At 35.6% G+C, this 24,716-nt stretch overlaps 1 protein-coding gene across 3 annotated transcripts in view; it reads right to left on the bottom strand.

The window, feature by feature from the left end:
* Window positions 1–18,712: 18,712 nt before the first annotated feature.
* LOC140172813 (diacylglycerol O-acyltransferase 1-like) overlaps window positions 18,713–24,716 on the bottom strand; it is a 34,162-nt gene continuing 28,158 nt past the window's right edge. For all 3 annotated transcript variants that reach the window (XM_072195940.1, XM_072195941.1, XM_072195942.1), the window contains exons 13-17: window positions 23,883–23,995; window positions 23,065–23,130; window positions 22,077–22,164; window positions 20,882–20,944; window positions 18,713–18,890 (exon numbers count right to left, since the gene is read on the bottom strand). In XM_072195940.1, coding sequence (XP_072052041.1) covers window positions 18,750–18,890; window positions 20,882–20,944; window positions 22,077–22,164; window positions 23,065–23,130; window positions 23,883–23,995 — 471 coding nt within the window. In that variant the 3' untranslated portion in view covers window positions 18,713–18,749. The remainder of the gene's footprint in view (window positions 18,891–20,881; window positions 20,945–22,076; window positions 22,165–23,064; window positions 23,131–23,882; window positions 23,996–24,716) is intronic.

Here is a 24,716-nt window from a genome sequence, read left to right as displayed (position 1 = left end):
ATTTAATTCAAGGACTGTTAAATATCAAAAATATCAATTTTTAATCATTTGCCATAAAATGTGTATTATATCGCGAATTAAAAAAAATCAAGATTATTTGATAATTAAACAGAAGGATATTCTTCGCATTCAGAATGCAATTCGATATGTCTGATGTGCTCTCATGTCCCACAAAAATACTGTCCAAACGTTCATTACCCAGCCCTTAAATTTCATAAACAGGATGATTGAAGCGTTTTGCAACCTTCATACAATTCGACATTTAACCAATTTCAGGCAATGCTTCGTAGCTCTTCGTGTGCGCCCTTTTGAAACTATTATGAAAACATTTTTTGTTTAACAGAGATGCCAATGGGTTATGAAAAAAAAATCTGAAAATTGCGAACGTAGGGAGCGAAGCGACCGAAGTGTCGCCCCCACAACCGGGGGTCCAGGGGCCGCTTAAGGGCCCTGGTGGGAATCAGGGGCAAAGCCCGGTGGGAAGTTGAGGGGCAAAGGCCCCAAAGCCAGAGGGTTTCTACACATTTTACACTGCAGGAGACACCATTTCTGAGGGTAAAATTACATTCAAATGGATTAAAAAATAAGGTTATTTTGAGAAAACAAGTCTAGATAGCAGTATTGAAGACTATCTATTATACATGTAATATTCTTCAATGCTTGTTTTCTCAAAATTATACCATAAAATATGCAAATTAGGTACCTAAGCCCAGGCAATTTTAGCAGAATTAGCACCCCAAAAGGCCATTTTTAACATAAAAACCAGTTTTAGACTTTTTTGGAAAAAATGCTTCCTTCATCCCAAAAAGTGGTTTTAAATGTTCAGTTTCCTATACTTTTGTACATGAGAGACCATTTTCCAAAGTATTTTTTGGCCTAATAACATGGCCTACATGGCTGAAATGGATATATATAATGCGTAATATAAAAACGATGATTCGTCAAATTTTTGACCCCCCCCCCTATTTTTTTGTTAAATTTTCAAAAAAAAAATATTTTTATTAAAAAAGCAAGTTATATGTGCCCTAAATTACTTGTTATTTAATGTTGGAAACCATAGAAATACTGCTACTTCAAAAAAAAAAATTGCCAATTTTATTTTACAAAGTTGGATAAAGTTGTACATTTTAATTACTTTTACTTCTACTGAACAGCTAGCAATGTATATTAATTCAATGTGTTCCTGACTGTTCAATAGAAGCAAAAGTAATCAAAATGTACAACTTTATCAAACTTTGTAAAATAAAATTGGCAATTTTTTTTTAAATAGCAGTATTTCTATGGTTTCCAACCTTGAATAACAAGTAATTTAGGGTCTATAACTTGCTTTTTGGCCAAAATATTTTTGAAAATTAAAAAAAAAAAAAAAAATTTTTTTTTTTTTTTTTAGAAAAATCTGATTTTTTTTGGAAAAATACAAAAAAATCGGAATTCCGATTTAAATCGGAAGATTGGCATCTCTGGTTTAACGAATTAAAAAGTTCACCGATGTCAACTGAAAATACTTCTGCTGATAAAATGCCGATAGTGGTGTGACGCTTGGACACAACATCAGCTGTCTAGGGGAGATGACAGAAGCAAACATTCTTATTACTGGCTCGTGATGAGGTCTAAGAAATCTGTAATGATGTTAATTGTAAACTAACCACATTCTTGTCGATATAACCACTAACAAATTACCGTATAACCTCAGTGAACTTTTCTTTGCTAATGGCGTTTTGGTTCAAAATAGTAAACAAAAGTTGGTAGAAAGTTCACCTTCCTTTACTCAGTCCCCGTCTATAGCAGATGAGGACTTCCATGATGCACCTAATGATGTGCGTATCACGGTATGTATACGCATGGACCAAAACACTTTTGTCAGAGTTCAAAGAAAAGAAGCTTGGTTCTGATTAACTGACGTTTTGCTTGAAGCATAAAGTCAACTTGACCAATGAACTCGCATGGAGAGGTACTCTGGACTCGTACAATAATAGTACTATGCCCCCGTTAGACTTTCATGCCGCTTACCGCTCCGCTGCGGCATGACGTATCAGCCAATGGCAATTGAGTGTGTCTGTTTGTATGGAATGCGCATGCGCCACGCCGCATGACAGTATGAAGCTAGTATATTAGCCATTATTTTAAGTTCCGAGTTTTGAGCAGAATTCCTTATTGGTTTTTGATATTTTGAGTACAAAAATTTGCTTTTATTTTGGATGGCTCCATATCGTTTACCGTACAAAGACATTGCTTGATCTTTGTTTTCATTGGCTTTTGGTTAATCTGAATAATTCAGGTGGCATATCCAATCTTTTAGGCTACATATTTTTCAGTAGACCACACAAAGACATGGTTTGATATTTGTTTTCACTGATATTTGTTACTTCGAATGAATTAAATAAGCACGGTGTAAAAATTTGCTATTTTGGATGGTTCCATTGGTTCCCAGTAATACAGACTCTATTATTATTTTGAGAGTAATTATATGTATCCGCAGATAGCTACTATCCGCAGTACATGTAGCACATCAAACACAAAACGTTTCTAAAACGTTTTAAACAGGTTATATGTTGGGTTCTGGTAAAAACATTTCAATAACATTAAATGTCGGGTTACATTAAGGTCATGAAAACGTTTTAGAACATTTTGTATGAGAACACGCCACAACAACATTTTAAAAATGCTATTGTAAAATGTTTTTGCAAACATTTTTGCGAAACATTTTGTCAACGCTTGTTAAAATATTTATGAAAACGTTTAATATAACCCGACATTGAAAGGTTTTATGGCAACCTTTCCTAACATCCTGCGAACAATGTCGAAAACAGCAGTAGGCCTATTATACATAACTACTTCATCAGTACCATATCAGCAGTATAATTACGCCTTCATCAATACCAATATCAGCAGTCAGTACTCTGTATGTAGCTACTATATCAATATTAGTATCAGCAGTAGGTAGTTACTTTATATTTAAATATAGCAGATAACTACGTCATTAACACCAGTATCAGTAGTAGATAGCTACTTCATCAATACCAATATCGGCAGCAGGTTGCTACTTCATCAATGCAATTATCAGCAGCAGATAGCTACTTCATCAGTGTCAATTTCGGCAGTAGATAGCTACTTCATCAATACCAATAACGGCAGCAGATAGCTACTTCATGAATACCAATATAGCTGATAGCTACTTCCATCAATACCACTATTAGCAGTAGACATTTACTTCATCAATACCAATATCAGCAGTAGATAACTACTTCATCAATATCAATATCAGTAGTACATGGCTATTTCATCAATACCAATGTCAGCAGCAGATAGCTACTTCATCAATACCAATATAGCAGATAGCTACTTCATCAATACCAATTATAAGCAGTAGATAACTACTTCATCAATACCAATATGAGCAGCAGATGGCTACTTCATCAATACCAATATAGCAGATAGCTACTTCCATCAATACCACTATTAGCAGTAGACATTTACTTCATCAATACCAATATCAGCAGTAGATAACTACTTCATCAATATCAATAGTACCTGGCTATTTCATCAATACCAATGTCAGCAGCAGATAGCTACTTCATCAATACCAATATAGCAGATAGCTACTTCATCAATACCAATTATAAGCAGTAGATAACTACTTCATCAATACCAATATAAGCAGCAGATGGCTACTCAATACCAATATAAGCAGCAGATGGCTACTTCATCAATACCAATATCAGCAGTAGACAGTTACTTCATCAATAACAATATCAGCAGCAGATATCTACTTCATCAATATCAATATTAGCAACAGATAGCTACTTCATCAATACCAATATCAGTAGTAGATAGCTACTTCATCAATACCAATATCAGTAGTAGATAGCTACTTCATCAATACCAATATAGCAGATAGCTACTTCCATCAATACCACTATTAGCAGTAGACATTTACTTCATCAATACCAATATCAGCAGTAGATAACTACTTCATCAATATCAATATCAGTAGTACATGGCTATTTCATCAATACCAATGTCAGCAGCATGATAGCTACTTCATCAATACCAATATAGCAGATAGCTACTTCACCATTACCAATTATAAGCAGTAGATAACTACTTCATCAATACCAATATAAGCAGCAGATGGCTACTTCATCAATACCAATATCAGCAGTAGACAGCTACTTCATCAATACCAATATCAGTATAGAACTACTTCACCAATACCAATATTAGCAGCAATAGCTACTTCATCAATATCAATAGTAGATAACTACTTCACCAATACCAATATCAGCAGCAAATAGCTACTTCATCGATACCAACATAGCAGGTAGCTACTTCATCAATACCAATATCAGCAGTAGACAGCTACTTATCAATACCAATACCAACAGTAGATATAACTATTTCATCAATACCAACATCAGTAGTAGATAGCTACTTCATTAATACCGATATCAACAGTAGACAGCTACTTCATCAATACCAATATCAGCAGCAGATAACTACTTCATCAATATCAATATCAATATCAGCAGCAGATAGCTACTTCATCAATATCAATATTAGCAGCAGATAGCTACTTCATCAATACCAATATCAGTAGTAGATAGCTACTTCATCAATACCAACATCTACTGTAAATAGCATAATCTGTATAGATAGTATATGTGCTACCTACTATATATAACAGTCTGTATAGAATCTGTGCTATCTACTGTAGATAGCATCGTTTATATAGATAGCATCATCTGTATCTGTGCTATCTACTGTAGATAACATCGCCTGTATAGATAGCATCATCTGTATCTGTGCTATCTACTGTAGATAACATCGTCTGTATAGATAGCATCATATGCATCTGTGCTATCTACTGTAGATAGCATCGTCTGTATAGATAGCATCATCTGTATCTGTGCTATCTACTGTAGATAGCATCTTCTGTATAGATAGCATCATATGCATCTGTGCTATCTACTGTAGATAGCATCGTCTGTATAGATAGCATCATCTGTATCTGTGCTATCTACTGTAGATAGCATCGTCTGTATAGATAGCATCATCTGTATCTGTGCTATCTACTGTAGATAGCATCGTCTGTATAGATAGCATCATATGCATCTGTGCTATCTACTGTAGATAGCATCGTCTGTATAGATAGCATCATCTGTATCTCTGCTATCTACTGTAGATAGCATCGTCTGTATACATAGCATCATCTGTATCTGTGTTATCTACTGTAGATAGCATCGTCTGTATACATAGCATCATCTGTATCTGTGCTATCTACTGTAGATAGCATCGTCTGTATACATAGCATCATCTGTATCTGTGCTATCTACTGTAGATAGCATCGTCTGTATACATAGCATCATCTGTATCTGTGCTATCTACTGTAGATAGCATCGTCTGTATAGATAGCATCATCTGCATCTGTGCTATCTACTGTAGATAGCATCGTCTGTATAGATAGCATCATCTGTATCTGTGCTATCTACTGTAGATAACATCGCCTGTATAGATAGCATCATATGTATCTGTGCTATCTACTGTAGATAGCATCGTTTGTATAGATAGCATCATCTATATCTGTGATATCTACTGTTGATAGCATGTCAGATATGTCCCCTTTTAATTTTGAGCCAAGCAACTGAAGTAAAGCAAAGAAAATAGGAATTTACTACCAGCGCCAATGCATGTTACTCCCGCGATTGTAATACGTTACGATCATCTGATGTGTCGTGGGGGTGTGTGTGTATGTGTGTCCTTCATGCCATGTATGAACATCACATACGTGTTCGACTAATATTTCCATCATAATAATAAAACGACGGTTCCTGTGTTTTATTCAAAATCTCGGATTTTGACAAAACTACAGACCAGAAGAGGAACCTGCCAAGAATCTTACATCGGTGAGACTGAACGTTCTCTTAAAACCAGATTTTTAGAACACAGACGTCCAAGCACCACTTCGTCTGAGGTTTCCAACCACATCCATATTGAGTCACCGGGCCACCACGTTGACTTGGACAAAGTCCAAATTTTGGATAGGGAGTCCCGCTGGTTCGAGAGGGGAGTTAAGGAAGCCATACACATCAGGGCCAACCAACCATCTCTGAACAAGGACGGAGGGCGCTACAAGCTGCCAAAGGTCTATGACCCGATTATTACGTCACACTTCAAGTGTGCTCGATCGGGTCAGTCCGCTGAAGAAGGCTGTAGCAGCAACAGCTGAAAATTACGGACGTAAATATTTTGTATTGAGATCAAGAGTAAAATCTTTCTATATATGGATTACCAATACAGATGAACTTTCATGCTAATACCTAAAGTCTTGATTTTTGCAGATTATCATTGTTTACTAAAGTACATTACAATCGTGTAAAAACCAGAATTAAAATTTTTTTTGAGAGCGTTCTCCTCAGCAAATGTTATAATATGGCTTTCAGCATTAAAAAAGGATCCACTCATCTGGGGTGGGCAAATAGGGCTGGTGGTGGGGTGGGGTGGTGTGGTGGTGATGGGGGGTTAATGATGAAAATTAAAAAAAATTGCAATTTGAATAAAAACCAGAATTAAAAAAATTTGAATAAAAAAGAGAGCATTTCAAAAGTGACAAAATTTACATAGACTTTTCTCTCGAAACACACAAATTATGAGCACGGCAAATGAGTATTGTTCTGTCACCCTATAATAGCCTGTAGGTGAAGGAGAAAATGCCACAAATTTGTCACTTCTTAAATGCCCTCTTATCCTTTCAATTCGGTATAACTTGGGGAAATAAAGACACATCGTTTCAAATGAGTTATCAAAATATGCAGAACAAAATTGTCTATCTCTCGATTACTTTATTTGGTAATTTAGGTTTAGTGTCTTTAAGATATTGCTTTTGTTTTAAGTGTTTGGATACTTTTTGTGCAGAGTATATAGGAGGTAGTCAAATTCATCCAGCTGTAAGTTGTAACCCAATTGCAAACAAACATGTTTTTTTTTCAAATTGTGACCCGTTTTTGTGCAAACAATCACAAGAATGATTAAAATCAGGGCTGTTCCTTGAGTAAGGTTGGTCAACTCATGTCCTGCTGGATATATCTGGCCTGCCAGATATTGCCATGCCATGTGTCGCCCCAAGAGTACAGTGTAGTATTAGACGAATTTGAAACAATTTGAACTCTGTAAGAAACTTCAATTTTAAAACCCACAAAGTTATCTTCAGTTTAGAGTCAATACTCTTTATTTACTAACAATCTTTTGTGTGTGCACCTGCTGCAAAATTCGACTGCTCTGTGTCAGAAGTGGGCAAGTGCAATAGCTGCCATGTGTAGCTGCTATGTGTAGATGAGTACAATATACTGTGTGTAAATTGCCAAATGTTCACAGGGCAGCTATTGCACTTACCCACTTCTGGCACTGAGCAGTTGATTTGTTTATGTACACAACAAAATATATAGCATGAATATGTATTACAACTTGACAGAAAAAACAATAAGCTGGAAAACAGATAAAAAGGTTGAAGCATTGGCTAAATCTGTTTATATGTTTTGCAGCACCAGTCTCTAAACTTGAACAGAAATTACCATGGGCATGTCTGAGTTCCATTTGGCTTCCTCCAGACAGTAGTGTCTGTATGTGATAAACGCATAATCAAAGGCAATGTATCTGTAAGGTGCAGTCACTTCGTGCTGGATCACATGCTACAGATGCACCGCCTTTGATCGTGTGTGTATCACTAACGGACGCTACCGTCTCGAGAAATCCAAATGGTCTATAGGAAGCAAAGTGTTCCAGGAATCTGGCTGTGAACCTCACACTGTGAGTGGTTTATGGTATACCTAGTGATTAGTTAGAAGCTGTGCAATAATTATGAGCAGGGGAGGGAGTGAATTCTTTTAAAGCATTTTATTTAAAAGGGGCACCATAAATGTTTGCCAGAAATTGCTTGCCCCATCCCCATTGGCTTGAAACAGAATTCTTGAAACCCCAGGCTCATAATTATTGTACAACCCCTTAATGATCTTATTAATTAATTAACTGATTGAGGTTGATGGCCAACATACTAACACAAGTGGATCCCGAAGTTATACTACATAGGTACAATGCATGATTGAGAGGGAAAAACAACAGGTCTTCCCTTCATGACTGCCCAGTCCCTCTTCCCTTTTATAGCCATGTATATTTATAATGCTCACCAATGTTCTTAAAACTGGAAAAACAAAACAACATTTGAACTTTATATATATGGTCACCATTTCTTAATCACAATGCCTATGTATATCGCATCTCTTTTGTTTGCAACTGCCTGGTGTATCTATAACATTCTATGATAATAGAACAGGCTACCACTGGCATACATTATACTGAGCAACTTCACACAGGAGCAAGAACCGCATCAATTCACATCAATGTGCACTCCTGGGATCCGCATCAATTACAGCAACTCTCCACGGCACTTGGATCCGCATCTAGAAAATGATTGCGTAGTGAGGGCGTTTCTGGTAAGAGTTACAGCACGTGAGAGTGTGTGTGCGTCAGTGCGTGTAGGGTCCACATTCCACATTGATGAACTTCCCTCCTGTATGGATTCGCCCAAAGTCTCCTACCTTGAAGGAGCACTAAAGTTATGCGTAAATCGTTGAAAGAGTGGACCATTATGTCTATGTACATTAAGTATTATCACTTTTTGCATTGATATAAAACAACTGTTATCTTTTATGCTATATAAGTACAGTAAAAATACTTCCACTAAAATATGACTTATTTAAAATATACACTGCTGATACTAACATTTCATATTTTCAATTCGTCTCATGATCCTATTTCATTCTTTATATTGTCGTTAGTATCTACAAAAATATTGACACTTTCTTTTTCGTGTAGATTTGGATATCAAAATATTTAGTAATTGTTACAAAATTATCATCAGTCGTATTACAGTATACGTCAATAATTATCTCACTGGCATTTTCATTTCATTTGAGAAGTGCAAGAAGCCAACAATTCTCAACAGGTGGATCACGGTCAAAATCAGACCTTCTAAAGATTAATATTTGGCCATTCAACAAAATATAAAGATAAACAAGAAACTGGCCTGTATTTGGCCCTCAATTGTGCATGCTTGAAATGTTTTGGCACCCTTATTGGCCCTCAAACAAATCAAGTTGAGAACTCCTGGCATATAAGCCAATTCCTCACAATATTGGATTGTCACCAATAGGAACTAAAACAACATACAGGGTGTATCAAAATGATTGGTACCGACGACTTTTCATTTTTTTACCGATTTCTTTTACTATTTTTGTACCAGTTTGGGGTAAATCGTTTACATATTTGTAATTATAGTAGTTTTATCTTCTCTGAGAATTTTAGATCATAAAGATAGCATATTCTGTTCAGAAGTTACATGATTCTAAAGGAAAGTAGGTGTTTTACACTTTCATCGTAACGCTGGATCAGTAGCATAACGTTTTCAAAGCTCTATTTTACTACAAATACCTTGTGAGAATGATATGTTGAAAATCATGGAAATGTTTAATTTTTCCTTGCCTATTTCTTCATTCATAATGATATAAATATTCTAATCAATATTTATTGGTTGAGAGTAATATTATTGACTTGAATAATTTAGGTGGGGTGAAATAGGTTTGTGTATCAACACCTTCCAGTGCGGTAATTTATATTGTAGTATTGAGATTACTATTAAGTAGATGGTGTGGCAGAATGGCTATAGACTGTTGGCAGTGTAGGTTAGGTTAGACCTGGTAAAAGTATTCCACAGTATTCCACACTTCAGCGTGCATTCATAGTAAAGAATCGCTGGTTAACGCGAAGCTATGGAGAAGTGCAGAGAAGATTTTGAAGACAGTTTCCAAGCGCAAGGAGTATCTCATGCAAACATGCTATAACTATTGTTTCACAATTTGATATGGCCCGTTGCAGAACGGATTCATCCCAGGTGTTAAGTTCATTCAAGATAGGGCTTCACCTCACACTGCCAGGGTGGTAAGGCAGGGACTTCAGGATCTTTCTTTCTAAAAGCATGTGTAAAGCAATTTTTGTTATGTAGACTGAGGTAAGATATTGAAGAGCATGTATGCAATAAATAGTTCAAACAGTGAACCGATTCATCTTGTGTTGTGTAAGTAAAACCATGTTTACGTCGATCTTCGTTTAAATGACAATAGCTCCCAGATGCATCAACCTATCATCTCCATATTATTAGATCAATAAGTTAACATATACCCCTTTCTATTTATAGTACAAAAACTATATTAATTAGCAATTTTATATTTTTGATATATTTTTGAAAATGTCACATAGCCCGGTACCAATCATTTTGATACACCCTGTACCCAGTCATTTGGCAAAGGTTAAAACTGAATGACATTTTGAATCTTAGAAACACCAAAATGGTTAATGCATACAGAACTTGTAGGGGTTGATGTTATTCCAGATGAAATCTATACATCCCTTATGGAAGACATGACCTTAATAGGGTGTAGATTTCAAATGGCGTTCAGGTAACCCCATTTGAAATTCACACTCCCAGTGTGGAATATTAAGGATATGTCTTCCATAGGGGGTGTAATTTTGTTTAATTAAAACAAACCACTTTACTGTTTTGCCTGGTGATGAAACCTTTAATTCCATCAATATTTGGTTAATGTTTTAAAAGAAGGGGAAATCTCTTATTTGGCATGTTTTTGACAATAAGTTCCTTTATAACAATTTGGCCAAGAGACCAAGCGAAAAACCAAAGGGTAGCCTAATTACACCACACAAGGCATAAAGAAGGGACAGACATAAAAAGACAATCAGACAAGACAAAATTAAATAAAATACTGCCAATAACAGTCATAAATTCATAATAAGTCAGTCATAGACTATGCAAAAGTCTAGGCATTCAAAATCTTGAGAACAGACTAAATACTATTCTCTTACACTCTTTGGTCTAAATATTCATTGTTGGTCATTACGCAGAAACATTAGCATACATAAAATGAAATAACCTTGTACAAGTCTTTGAGCATAATAGAAATGTAGGTTTTAAATTATTTTTCCCCATAAAATATAACTGCTACAGACAGGGTCTTAGCTAGAAATTGAGGTTTGCCCGTCATTTGAATAAAAAATGCCTGTCCTAATTTGACCTTTAAAACATTTACCAGACCTCTACAGCCCATTGGGGGTTCAAAGAGTTCAAATATGTCTTGCTATGGCCTTGTTTAGCAAAGCTGGTCTACTAAAAAGGTCAACAGACTTTGTCAATACCGACAATTATAATGCAGCATCTGTCAAAGGCATTAATTTTGCCTGTCTCAGAAGCAAACTCCCCGTCTAAAATGACAGCCAGACGGGTGGCTAGCTAAGACACTGGTTACAGATTGAATTTGTAATTTTAACATATATTCCCAGTTAGGTATTTAGTGTAAAGGATTAGGATTGAGCTTTGATGTTTCAACATAATATTTTTAATTAAGTGTTGTACTTTTCTGACATCAGGGGTAGAACTTGCTTTTTACATTATCCCAACTCATTGCGCTTCTTTGGGTCATATAAGATAACAACCCGCTAGGTTGAAAGTTCCCTATGTCAAAGGTCCGCTATGACGATTATAATATAAAGTTCCCTATGTTGAAAGTCCGCTGTGGCGAATATGAAATAAGGTTCACTATGCCAAAGGTTCTCTATGTTGAATTAGCTACAGTCTATGACCCTCACAGACTCAGCAAGTGCAAGTGCGATCAGCCAAGGCCAGCTGACCTCTCTGGATAGTATACTAAACAAAGTAGTGCTATGTCTAATATGAAATAAAAGTTTGCTATGTCAAAGGTTTACTTTGTCAACGGTTTGCTATGTCGAATATACATAATACATACAATAATACATTTGACATAGCGAACCGTATTTCATATTCAACACAGCGAACTTTCAATAAAGCAAACCTATTTCATATTCGATGAACAAACAGAGATAAAAACCTTATTGTATATTCCACATGCAGTAAACCTAATCTATTATTTTTCAACATTGTGAGCCATATTTCAATGTAATGAACCCACTGGTATAGGAAAATACCAGTTCACCATAGTGAACCTTTGACTTAACAAACCTTCGCTATAGCGCACCTCCGACATAGAGGGCTTACACCAATAATACTCTCCCCTTGTGTAGGGGTGGGTGGGGGTGTGTGTGTGTGTATCTATAAATCAAATAGATTCAATGGCAAGTTTGGTGTAATTACATTATGCAGTAATCAATATCTTACAAGGTATTGCTAAAAACTTGAACTTGAACTAATATACAAATACTTCATCTTTTCTGTATAGATGAGTTGACCTATAATGTCACACGTTTACATACAGAGCACCCTCTTTTGTTTCACATGAGTCAAAAGAATACAGCAGTGCCATGGCAGACCATATAAAATCTTTTTAAAACCCAACTTGCTACAAATTTATTTTTGATTATTTTGTGATATTATGTAGCTTATAGCACTTGTAAGCAAATTTGATAACATTGGGCTATTCCATTTAAAATCCACAATACCCCTGTGGCAGATTTTGGAAATATCTTCTACAGGGGCAGCTCCATTTAAATTTCATACACCCTCTGAGAAAGATTCAACCTGAATCTTCCATTGAGGGAGAGTGAGTTTCAAATTGAGCTGCTATAAATGTGTTCATTCCATTTGAAATTCATACTCCCCATGTGGCAGATATTTCCAAAATCTTCCACAGGGTAGTGTGGATTTTAAATGGAATAGCCCAATTTACTTGCTTTGAATCCTAAGTTAATGAAAAACACAACAACTTCCTCCATGTAAACTATAGGGTCTTTTGCCCAGAAGTTGTTTTTTTATCTCAGACCAACAGAGGGCGTATCAAATGTAAACATGTGTCAATAACAAGCCATATAACATAATACTTGGCCATATTAGCACTATTATGTATACCTGACCTGGGGTCAGGTGACCTGAGGTCACTTTTTTTCAGGAGCATTTCCATTGCTGCATATATATATATATTAAGTTGAGCTGCGCAAGGTCTACAAATAACAGGTATTTAAGTAACATAGGTATTTAACATAACATGGGTAAATAACATAGGTATTTAACTCATCTATATGTGACCCATCACATCAGAACCGACCACCTCGCGGCTGGCTGCATTTTTAGCTAACAATGAATGAAGATGAGAAAATATAAAGAAAATAAAAAGACATTTGAGCTTGTTTTGCCTCATACAACATTTTTACTGTACCTGATTTCAATAAGGTGGCATTTTGAAGCTAAAAAATAGCAGTTTATCCTAATGTATAAATCTCCATTGCAATTTCTGAAGCCAAGTGGTTGGTTTTGATGTGATGGGTCACATTTGTAACATGATCTGGTCCATGTGGGCATAAGGCGGCAAATTTAAAATTGAGATCAAGGCAAAAATACTGAGTAAAAAGCAATAAAATACATAAGAACATAGACATCACAAAACTTCAGAAATTTTGGTGTTTCAGTCTATGATAGCCTCAAGTTTGTGTATGGTAATAATTATAGGAGCTAAATTGTCAAAAATGCCTCCTTTCGCCCCCATGGAGCAGATTGTGTCACATAAGTTTTTAAGCTTACTTAATACGATGCATACATGAACATACTATGGCATGGACTTTTTCTGCATTTCAATCACTTTTCTTTGAAAAAAGATTAGGTGTAATAGAAGGGGAATGTTTAATACAGTAAATACGGTATTAGAGTCATGCGGTAGCATGACCAGCAAGTTTAAAAAAAAACGACTGATAAAGAAGAATAAACAGATGCACCGCAAGACTATATTTACACGGAACAAAACGCTATTGTTCTATGATATTTTTCGCTGGGTACAAAATATATCTAAAACCATGCTAAATCTTTTTTACTGTCCAAAGTGTCATATTTTAATAACTCATTATTTCCAAAAGTTACACCAATCTTACAGTCAATGCGATTGTTTGATAATAAACAAACATTCTTGCTTTATTTTACGCGGTATTTCATAGCCAAAATTAGTGGCAAATCATAGCTAATCATACTGATATCCACAATCTTCCGACTTGAAGTAGGCCTAAATCGGACTTACTCTCTGTGTCTCTCTGGCATTGTCAACATTGGGTGTGTGTTGTTCATATTTACATTTTCTTTACATAATTATTTACGTTGCCTTGAATAATTAAAGTATATTAAAATGTATATTGATCATTGTGTACGCCTCATTACATTACAGTCACGCTGTGACGATCAAGTTTTAAACGACTGATAAAGTTTTGTTTAATTATTTATTGTCATGAATCAAGAATAGCAACTTCAAACATCTATTTTTCGTTTTATTCGTTTTATAGAGCACTTCGTAACCTGATGACTTTCCAAGCTTGGAGCTGCTTGGCTACATTCATAAAAAAGAAAAGAAATCTACCAAAAAACGTTGACAACGTAAAGAAATCAGCAAGTTTAAAAAACCCACCTCGGCTCACTTTTTGAAACTTGGTCCCATTTGTAAAAGGTACTGATTTAAACTTTATCATATTTATATAAATTTAAAACATTTCCAGAAGTGTTATGTATCTTTAATGTGCAAATGCGATATTAATTTGTAAGCTTTCTAAAATGACCTAAAAGGTTATTTTCTTGTTCTTGCACGGTAAACCAATATCCTATTGTGTTTTGTTTCATAATAATTATGATTAATGATTGAATTAAACGAATAACAAGTAGGCTTGTAATCTTGTTGGAAACGCTGTATTCTGTTGAAATAAAATAAAAACACTGATTTGCTATTCGTGTTCAAAATGGGACCAAGTTTCAAAAAGTGAGCCGAGGTGGGTTTTTTAAACTTGCTGATTTCTTTACGTTGTCAACGCTTTTTTTGGTAGATTTAAGATACAAGCCACAATGTGGCAAATCCACTGCACCTCGGTCATGATTTCCAGAGAGATATGCAACTGACATTTGGCTACTTTCTTAATCCCTTAAGAATTCTTTTTACAGTGTATCCAATTGGTTAATTAAGTGATATAGTCATCTGAGTGACCAATCAAAACACAGCTTCTAAATATTTAAGCTCAATCATCTTCAGTCCTACCACCATTCTTACCATGTTGTTGATTGGCTAAATAAATCATAGTAGTCTTCTTGTAACCAATCAGCAGATAGTACTCATGGAGTTAGGCCTCTTCAGCCCTATCATCATTCATACCAAGTTGCTGATTGGCTCAATAAATCATAATAAATCAGCAGGTAGTACTCATAACATTTAACATGTGCTACCTCTTTGGTGTTCATTCCTTGTTGCTCAGCTGCTGAGTGTTAATTCAAATTCAAATATAAGGGAATAACTGACTAAAATAAAATAAATTTGGCTGAATTTGTTTCCTGAAATAATAAGAGCCCGGTTCTTCAGCATCTGAGCTACAAGAAAGTCGCAGTCTCCATTACCAATATCTTTACTTGGGCACTCTCAGTCCCATGTGGCTTGTGGACTCACCCAAATGGCAAAAAACTAAGTGTCAATAATAATGAGAGAAAATGTGACTTCTTAACACAAGCTTCATTCATTAAACTATTTTGACAATTGAGCACACACTATACATCATATATTTAGTTTTAAAAGCCCTATAAATATACTCTGGAGGTGCTTTGTAGGTCTATTCTTCATGTAAGCACACACAAAATTAGCTTAAGGGTAGACGAGGTATTGTTGGTGAAGCAACCTAAAATTGATTTTCATTATCTAGATCAATATATTATTGAAAATTAACACCTTGATGTTTTGCAAAAGTTCATTCTACAAATCGTATACTCTGCAAACTTGCTTAATTTATTGTTGTTAATTAGTTATGTACGTTTTACAAAAGTGTTGTTGTTTCAGCCCTCTTCACAACGTAACTCAAGAACCCAGCACCTATAAAAGTATAGCTGTGATATTTTAATTCTTCTACACGCTCGCTATGAATTGAGCAATGCAATTTTTGCCAAAGCTCACTACCATTCGTAAGATGCAGTGAACTACCAAATCACAACAGTTTAAAATAATTAATAACCTTAATGTCAATACTTCACTGCATTGAGGGATTAGACAGCTTTATTCTGTGAGATGTATAATCTCTGTCTTGACACTAGGCTAACTTTGGGTGTGCTTACATTAAGTACGATACATGCACAATCACACCTACATGCCCCTACTACTTAATAAAGAAAATATTTGGTTTTGCTCTGTTAAAGTACATGATCCTTTACATTAATTTCTATAAATATTTCATTTACTGTTACTAACAATTGATTTCGTCAATGATTTTCAAAATTGCACAGTTCAGTACAGCATCATCTGGATATTCAAAAAGAATGTGTTTCTGCTTTAGCAAAAGTGGCAAGTTTTCTGTTTTACGGAAAATGAAAAAAAAATCACAGAATTGGAGTCAAAAACGGAAAACACAGAAAATGGCATTTTTCAAAATTAAGCTTTCCAGCTAATATATTGTATATTTTGTATACATTCTGTAAAGGGCCTGAGCAAACCCATATTATACTAATATTTTCCTTTATTTTACTTGCCTTTATTTAGCCTTTAGTACTCCTTAAATCCAAATTTTTGGTTCTCTTGAGTCTTCGATATGCAAAATATCCCACAAGCCACCATTTTGCTTTATTTACATGGGTTTCTAGAAAGTTGACAAAACTCCCTAGAATAGAATTTGACCTTTTAGAACACAAAAGTTGCCACTCTAGCTATAGCCCATTCAAATGATGCAGTTATCATTTCATTTCAGACATAAATTAGGGGTTCATTAATAGAATTGAGAGGGCATTATCAATATGCCCAAGGCAGAGCAGAGGGCATAAACAATGATCATGCACTCAATTGAGGGCATGATCGATATGCCCAAGGCAGAGCAGAATGCATGTATACACAATGATCATGCCCTCAATTCTATTAATGAACCCAGTTCATATATTATTCCCCAACATTTGGTGATTGTATTTCATCAAATTATAACAAAAAATAAGATATATCATTCTTCTAATGCTTTTTTACACAAATCACAAGCGTTGTTAGATCATGCGTAGATAATCCAGAAATACTGGAAGGTGGAGTTGCAATATTTACATTTGGAAAACGATTTTGATTTCAACAAGTCTTCCTATACCTTTGTAAAGGAGCCAAATGTTGTTAATCACTGATGAATCCACACTTTTCCAGTAGCATATACGCGAGCGCAAGTTAAAAGAAGCAGTAAAATTTGTCATGCCTGGAACTTGTGTGTGGAACATGTTGAATTGAGTTGGAGGTAGCGGCTAAATACTGCCATTTTATTCTGTAGTTTTATTGCTGATATCAACAGAGAAATCCCTGATCTTCTTGTAAGGTTGAGTGGCAATAACTAACTGACATTTCTTATGAAATAATCATGTGAGTTCAGAATGATCTTTATCTTGATGTTGAAAGTTGAAAGAGATTCAATCATGATTCACCATTGTTTGTCAGTGTTTAACAATGATGTGTCTGTGTTGTCTACTTCACTTATTTGAGCGATTGTCAATTTGCAATCAACGCAAACATGACCATACAAATATTTTGGGGGTGGGGGTGGCAGGGGGCTAACATTTCAAAGTATTTGCCTGTCTATACTTTGATCAGCTCGTAATCAGCGGGCCTTATAACATCGCAGATCAATATAATTTTTTTTTTAATTGTCTTGTGACATCTCACTAAAAACATCACAAATTATTAACAAAAGTCTTATTTGACACATAAAATAAAGACCAGACAGGTCAACTAATAGCACTCTTAATGTGGGTTTACTTTTTGGCGTAGCGGTAAAACATTTCCCGCCTATTACGAGCTGATCAAAGTATAGTGGTCAGTGATCCCCATTTCTGGCTGGTCATTTGTTAAAACTACAAAAATAAACAGCCATATATTGATATTACACATATTCATCTGACATTTTTACCTGCCCATAAATTGGTACTGTATAAGTGGTAATTTATTTTCACTGTGGTTTTATTTTCGCAAATAGCGTATTAAAAATATGAAAGCACATGAAATTTTGTCATATGATAACACTGGCACGGCATGAATTTTGCAATAATATCAATGCACACAGAAGGTTTTTGCATTGGAAATCGCAATAATATCTGAATGCAAAAATAACCTCTCATACAGTACTTTGAAATGTTCAGGGTTGCCGCAAGGTCCAAATATCTGGCCCCATAATCTGCAAAAACTATGGGGTCCCAAACAATTTTTTGGGGTCTGTGGACACAAATTCTGACACAATTATGTTTTAGTCTCAAATGAAGAGGTCCAAATGGATCCCACAATTTACAAAATTTGAAAAATATGGAGTTCCTCATGATTTTACTGTGCTAAAAAGACCCCAAAACTTGGTGTAGTGTTAACCTTGGAAATGTTACCTGGGCAATTCAAAGCATCATTCCGCAACACATAGTTTGCATATGCAAATTAGGGTCGTTTGGAAATGTTTCTCCCACCTTATCTTTCACTTACCAAAGATAGTTTCCATTATACTATTCATCTACCTAATTGGCTGCTGCATTAAAAAGAATTCATGTGCAAACTTCGGGTTGCGGAATGATGGTGCTTGGAATTGCCCACCTACCCATTATTTAAGTAACTTGCCTGTGGCATACAGATGGGTATTATGATACAGACCTGACAACAAATTTTGTTTGACCATCTACTTGGAGATATTACCAACACTTTTATTTGGCATTAGCTGCCATATGTTAAAATGTAGTAGTCATGGACGTACATCAGCACTGCTATTGGCTGACCAATAATGAGTGACATCCACACAGCCATGTTGCCGTAGTGATGCTTTAAGAAGGCGGAGACAAAGAAAGCTAGTGGTACCTAGTGGCAGATAAAAGACAAAGAGGAAAATAATCAAACTTTATAAGGTTGCCCTAAATATGAGGTTGCCCTTTTCATCCTACTCAGAAATCTTATTGGTGTTATTTTTTATGTTCATGTGCATATATTTAGTATAACATTGGCAAAATATTTAGTCTGCCTGTAATTTGTACCATACAACTCTGATATATCAAAACAATCAGCAAGACAAACCTTATAAATCATTGTTTACCATCATATTTTGTGGTTAACTTGTGTTTTTTACTATTGTATGTGGCAAAATATTGAAAAAAAAAGTAAACTGACCAAACTTTCTTTTAAGTCTTGATTCTCCATTTGGAGATTTCCTGAAAGCCTTAGTAATTTAATCCTACGATGCCAGATCGTTAGTGAACTGCACAGTAAAAATGTGCCCATAAGCTTGATAAAGGCATTTGCAATTTTTCAAAATGGCAATTGCAATTTTTCAAAATGGTCAATTGATATGTCTTATCCATGTTTGTATTCTCTGCTCAACCTACTTGTCTCTAAACAAGTATCTCGCGATGTAGGGCACGTTGGCGCTGCGGTACAGGCTCTGCCTTGTAATCGGTGGGTTGCGAGTTTGAGCCCCGGCGGTGCCATCGTGTTGTGCTCTTGGGCAAGGCGCTTTACCTTACTTGCCTCTCTCTACCCAGGGGTGAAATGGGGGAGCTGTTATGAATATTGTCCAGTGAGCGCCGCCCAAAGGTATGAGCATGCCTTGGGCATTGAATGGCAGCTGACATATTCTAACGACAGCGGAATAAATGTAAAGCGCTTTGGTACATGTTCACATGTGAAAGGCGCTGTATAAATACCAACATTTATTTCATTTATTTTATTAATCATTCCTTTAAACACCATTTTAAGAGCAATTTACTTTCTCAACCGGTTTACCAGTAATTCTCTCTGACTTTTGTTCACATCTTATTTTGCTGTAATGTCTTGTCTTTTTCTGTTTGTCTGTTCAACCGCAGACCCTTGAATGTGTTTTTTGTACTGTTTGCCGGCAACCCGCACCCCACGAGCTTGCTCCGCGTGTGTTACCCCACAACTCCTTTTCAGGTATTTTCATTGATGCCACTTGTTATATCTTATCTCACGCTCACCTTTGTCCTGTCTCTTGCCCAATCACATGGTTGTTTGTTCTACCGTGATCGCATTTGACTGTCAGCAGTGGGCTTGTGATCGGATAGACTACTTGCCTAATTACTTTTGTATGATATTGTTTCGCTAGTTCTGGCATTTGTCATTATATCATGTATTATTGAAGTTGTGATATAAATGTTTCTTGAATTGAATTCAATTCAATTCAATCAGATTGGCTGACACAGGCGATCCAGGCGCTGTCGTGATATTAGCTATTTTATTTTATTTTATTTTACATCATTGGTTCGACTCTAAATGAGAAGGTAGTGAAAACTAATGTTATTTTATCATCATGTGAATAAATAAAAATGCCAATTTGTCAGAAACCTGATATTATTACTTTAAGTAATAGATCTTATTCTATTGGATGTGTATTCGACCATGCATTGGACACTGAATTCAATTTGCTGCATCAAGTAAGAGCAGTACGATACATGACTGGTGTGAACAATCATACCACGCTATGTGTTCAGCGAATGCGCTGTCACCAGTTTGTGATTAGTTGTGTTGTTTTTGTTTACAAAAATTACCTGCTGAAAAAGTCTATATGTGACACAATCTGGTCCATGGAGGCCAAAAGAGGCATTTTTGAAAATTGAGTTACTATAATTATCACCTTATGCAGATATTAGGCTATCATATACTGAAAAAACCAAAGGTCTAGCATGCTTGGTTCTAAAGTTATGAAGTTTTTTGATGTCTGTTTTTGATGTATTTTATTGTTTTTTGCTGTATATCTTTGTCTTTATCTCAATTTCAAATTTGCCGCCTTAGGCCTCCATGGACCAGATTGTGTCACATATGATTACAACTTTTCTCACCTGCATGAGCATTCCCATAAAAGCCCACAGTCTAAACATGTGAAGAGGTACACTCACAAGGTACTGAAAAATAAAATGATATTATGCAAAATAACAAAACATACATGACATTCTGGCAAAGAATAGGTTTTTAAAATTAAGTATTTTATAGTCTCCCATTATATTTTATATATTTATTATATTTTTTTTTCATAATCTTTGTTTCCTAGTGTTTCCTAGTACCCATCTCTATCTATATACAGACTGTACCAAGAAAAATTATACAATTGTAATTTCACTTTTTGCAGTGGAATCAGTAACATATTGGCTAACAGAAAACCTTTACTTGGTTTCTTCACTAGTTCTGGCTAAAAACGCTATGCTCAATTAACTAAATCCGTTCAGAAAACAAGTTTGACCACTTTCGACATTTGCACGCATATCAAGCTTACATTGCGTAAAATTGACTTTCATGATATACAGCAGAATCAGTAATAGCTTGGCTAACAGAAAACTTACTTGGGTTCATTCCCAATTCAGGTTCAAATGCTATGCCTGATTTAACTTAATTACCCGAGTTGGATCACTTTTTGCCATGTTCGCACATACCAAGTTTGTACCACGTAAAATGAACTTTCATGCTTATCGTCAAAGATTTCAGAACAAAAGCGAAGGTTTTTCATGTTTTCATTCACTTAATTGACATTAGTAAACAACTTATATGATATTTATTTCAAATTCATAAATTTAAAAAAAAGAAAAGAAAAAAAAAAGTGCAGTGATTTATAGTGCGCTACGCACAGGCACAATGCCTAGACATTGGTCCACAAGCCTCAGCACACTTTACAGGTTGTCGCTGACCACTACGGCCCCACATCATTCCACAAACCATTTAACAACAAATATCACTTCAAATCCCCCATTGCTTAAAATTACCCATCTTAAGAGCACCGACCAGATGGGTCATGATTTAACTCAATTCAGTCACTTTTGCTACACAAAGACACAAATGTGGCCCAAGCTGTTTTAGGACTACCTTACACAGTTGGCCATATCTTCGCTTGTAGACCACCAATTTTATTGAAACAAAGCTTATGTAATAGCTTAAGAAATTATCTTGACGATCAAATCAAACTCAATGCAATCAATAAGTGACATGTTTGCCTAATACCATTTACTAAATTGTATACAATTTTTTGTTACAACCTGTACTTACCTCATGTCCAACAGCTGATAGGAAGAACACCATCACATTAGCTTGAAATTTACTGAACCCTCTCCTTAACATAGGCTTGTATACATGTCTGGAAAATGAAAATAAACAAAAATGTTAATACATCCTACGATCAACTCGCAATGTTACCAGTCTGCAAAATCACTCTCCCAGCGCAAAATGCAATATTACCAGTTGCCATCTTGGATATGCTGGATAAGAAAAAACATTCTACAATTATTTCATAAACATATTAAATGATTATTCCTCATAAACAGCTTTGAAATTCACCAAAAATCTTGTATTGTGAATAACCTTATATCATTCTCATGCCATGACAGGGAAGGTAAATCCCCAGATGTGGGATGTGTGTAGGAAGAAATAAATTTCAAAAAGAAGGAAAAAAGTGCTATTATTTATAGTGCGCTATGCACCGGCACAACACCTAGACGTTGAGCCACAAGTCTCAGTGACTCTCAGTACACTTTACAGGTTGTCGCTGACCACTACTGCCCACATCATTCCATAAACCATTTAACAACAACTCAGGGACTTTGCTGCTTAAAACTACACACCCTAGACATTCTACATTTAACCTCCACAGCCAGGATCAACTCCCCAAGTTTCATACTTGCTACAATGAGACAATTAGCAGTAAGTTCCTTGTCCAAGGGAATTTCAAGTTAACTCAATTTGTCCATGAGAGTGTACTAAAGCACCGCCAGGGTTTGAACTTGCAACCTCTTGCACCATAGTCGAATACCTTATTGACTGAGCTAACTTGACTGCTTAAAATAACATCCAAGGGCTTACTTAGTCATAGGTCTATTACAACATGACCGTGTACACAAAAATAACACTAAGCATACACAGGTCTGTAACATTGCACTCAACAGATTGCAGTGGCTTATGACTGCTTATTTTCTAAGAGAGACAAAAAATGATAATGTGCTTTTTATAAATATGATGTATACCAGACTCTCTGTCTTACCTTTTACACCATCTATATACTGGTATATTCCAATTTTGCCAAAAATAGCCGACTGTCTCAGAATTCCTGTAAAACAATCAAATGTGTGAGAGAGAGAGTGAATGAAAGAGCTGTGATTGTGCTTTATCATAGCAACGCGTTGCTTGGACAACCAAACTTTTTGCAAGTGCAGTGCCTGAATGTCCACCTTAACACTTAACCTACTAAGAACTATTGCCTTTCTTACTGTTTTTCAATGGCTAATGATGCAATATATTCACATCGGTGACCAATTGAAATACAACTGCTAAATATTTAAGGTCAATCCTCTTCAGCTCTACCATCATTCTTACAATGTTGCTGATTGGCTCAATAAACCATAATAGTCTTCTTGTAACCAATCAGCAGTTAGTACTCATGGGGTTAAGCCTCTTCAGCCCTACCACCATTCTTACCACATTGCTGATTGGCTCAATAAATCATGATAGTCTTCTTGTAACCAATCAGCAGGTAGTACTCATGGGGTTAAGTCTCTTCATCCCTACCACCATTCTTACCACATTGCTGATTGGCTCAATAAATCATAATAGTCTTCTTGTAACCAATCAGCAGATAGTACTCATGGGGTTAAGTCTCTTCATCCCTACCACCATTCTTACCACATTGCTGATTGGCTCAATAAATCATGATAGTCTTCTTGTAACCAATCAGCAGGTAGTACTCATGGGGTTAAGTCTCTTCATCCCTACCACCAATCTTACCATGTTGCTGATATTGGCTCAATAAATCATAATTGTCTTCATGTAACCAATCAGCAGGCAGTACTCATGAGAACTTACCACCAGTCTTGGTAGAACTCTCTGTCTGCAAACCTAAGTAGTTCTCCCATGATGTTGAGGAAAGAGTGGAAGTAGAAATAGAAAAACATCAACCAGATCAAGTGATTTGGAACCTAAGGGAAAAGAAAAAAATACAAAAAACATAAGATCATTATCAAAGGTGACTTAGGGATTCAATCATGTTTTAACTTTGTTCTGCTTGTTCATCACTGATTAACAATGATGCATCTGCGTCGTCTGTATGACTTACTTTGCAGATGCACCTAACATAAGTTGTTAATCGTTGATGAACAACGGTGAAACATGAAGTGAATCCATTTCAACAACAAAAACAAGCAAAGCATTGTCTAATTCACAGGATTATTTCACAAGGAACGAAGTTTAGTCATTGCCACTCAATATTACAAGAAGATTGATGATTTTTCTGTTGATAGCAGCAAAAAAAACTACAGAACAAAAGGATAATGTTGAGCCGGTTCCACCAAAATAATGAAAACAACATGTAGCGCACACAAGTTCCAGGCATGGCAAATTTTACAAAATAACGTGTATCATGTATGCGCGCTTTCATTAACTTGCATTCGCGTACACGCTATTGGCAAAGTTGTTGAATACATGATCAATCTCTGATCAAAAGAAAAGTATTGAGACTGCATTAATCAGCATCATACTAACTCTCTGTGGAAATGGTTAAAGATGGCTAAATTTCACACAAAATATACATAATGGATTGATTACATTAATTGAAATTTTGTTTGGAATTCCAAACTCTTCAACACCTTTTCTACTTATTGTGGATAAAAATAAATGTTTGGATCTGGAAATATCTTAAAC

Source organism: Amphiura filiformis, chromosome 16 (assembly GCF_039555335.1).
Source record: "Amphiura filiformis chromosome 16, Afil_fr2py, whole genome shotgun sequence".
Classification (NCBI taxonomy): domain Eukaryota; kingdom Metazoa; phylum Echinodermata; class Ophiuroidea; order Amphilepidida; family Amphiuridae; genus Amphiura; species Amphiura filiformis.
Note: the sequence above shows the minus strand (reverse complement) of the source record. Positions and strands in the feature narration are given on the sequence as shown.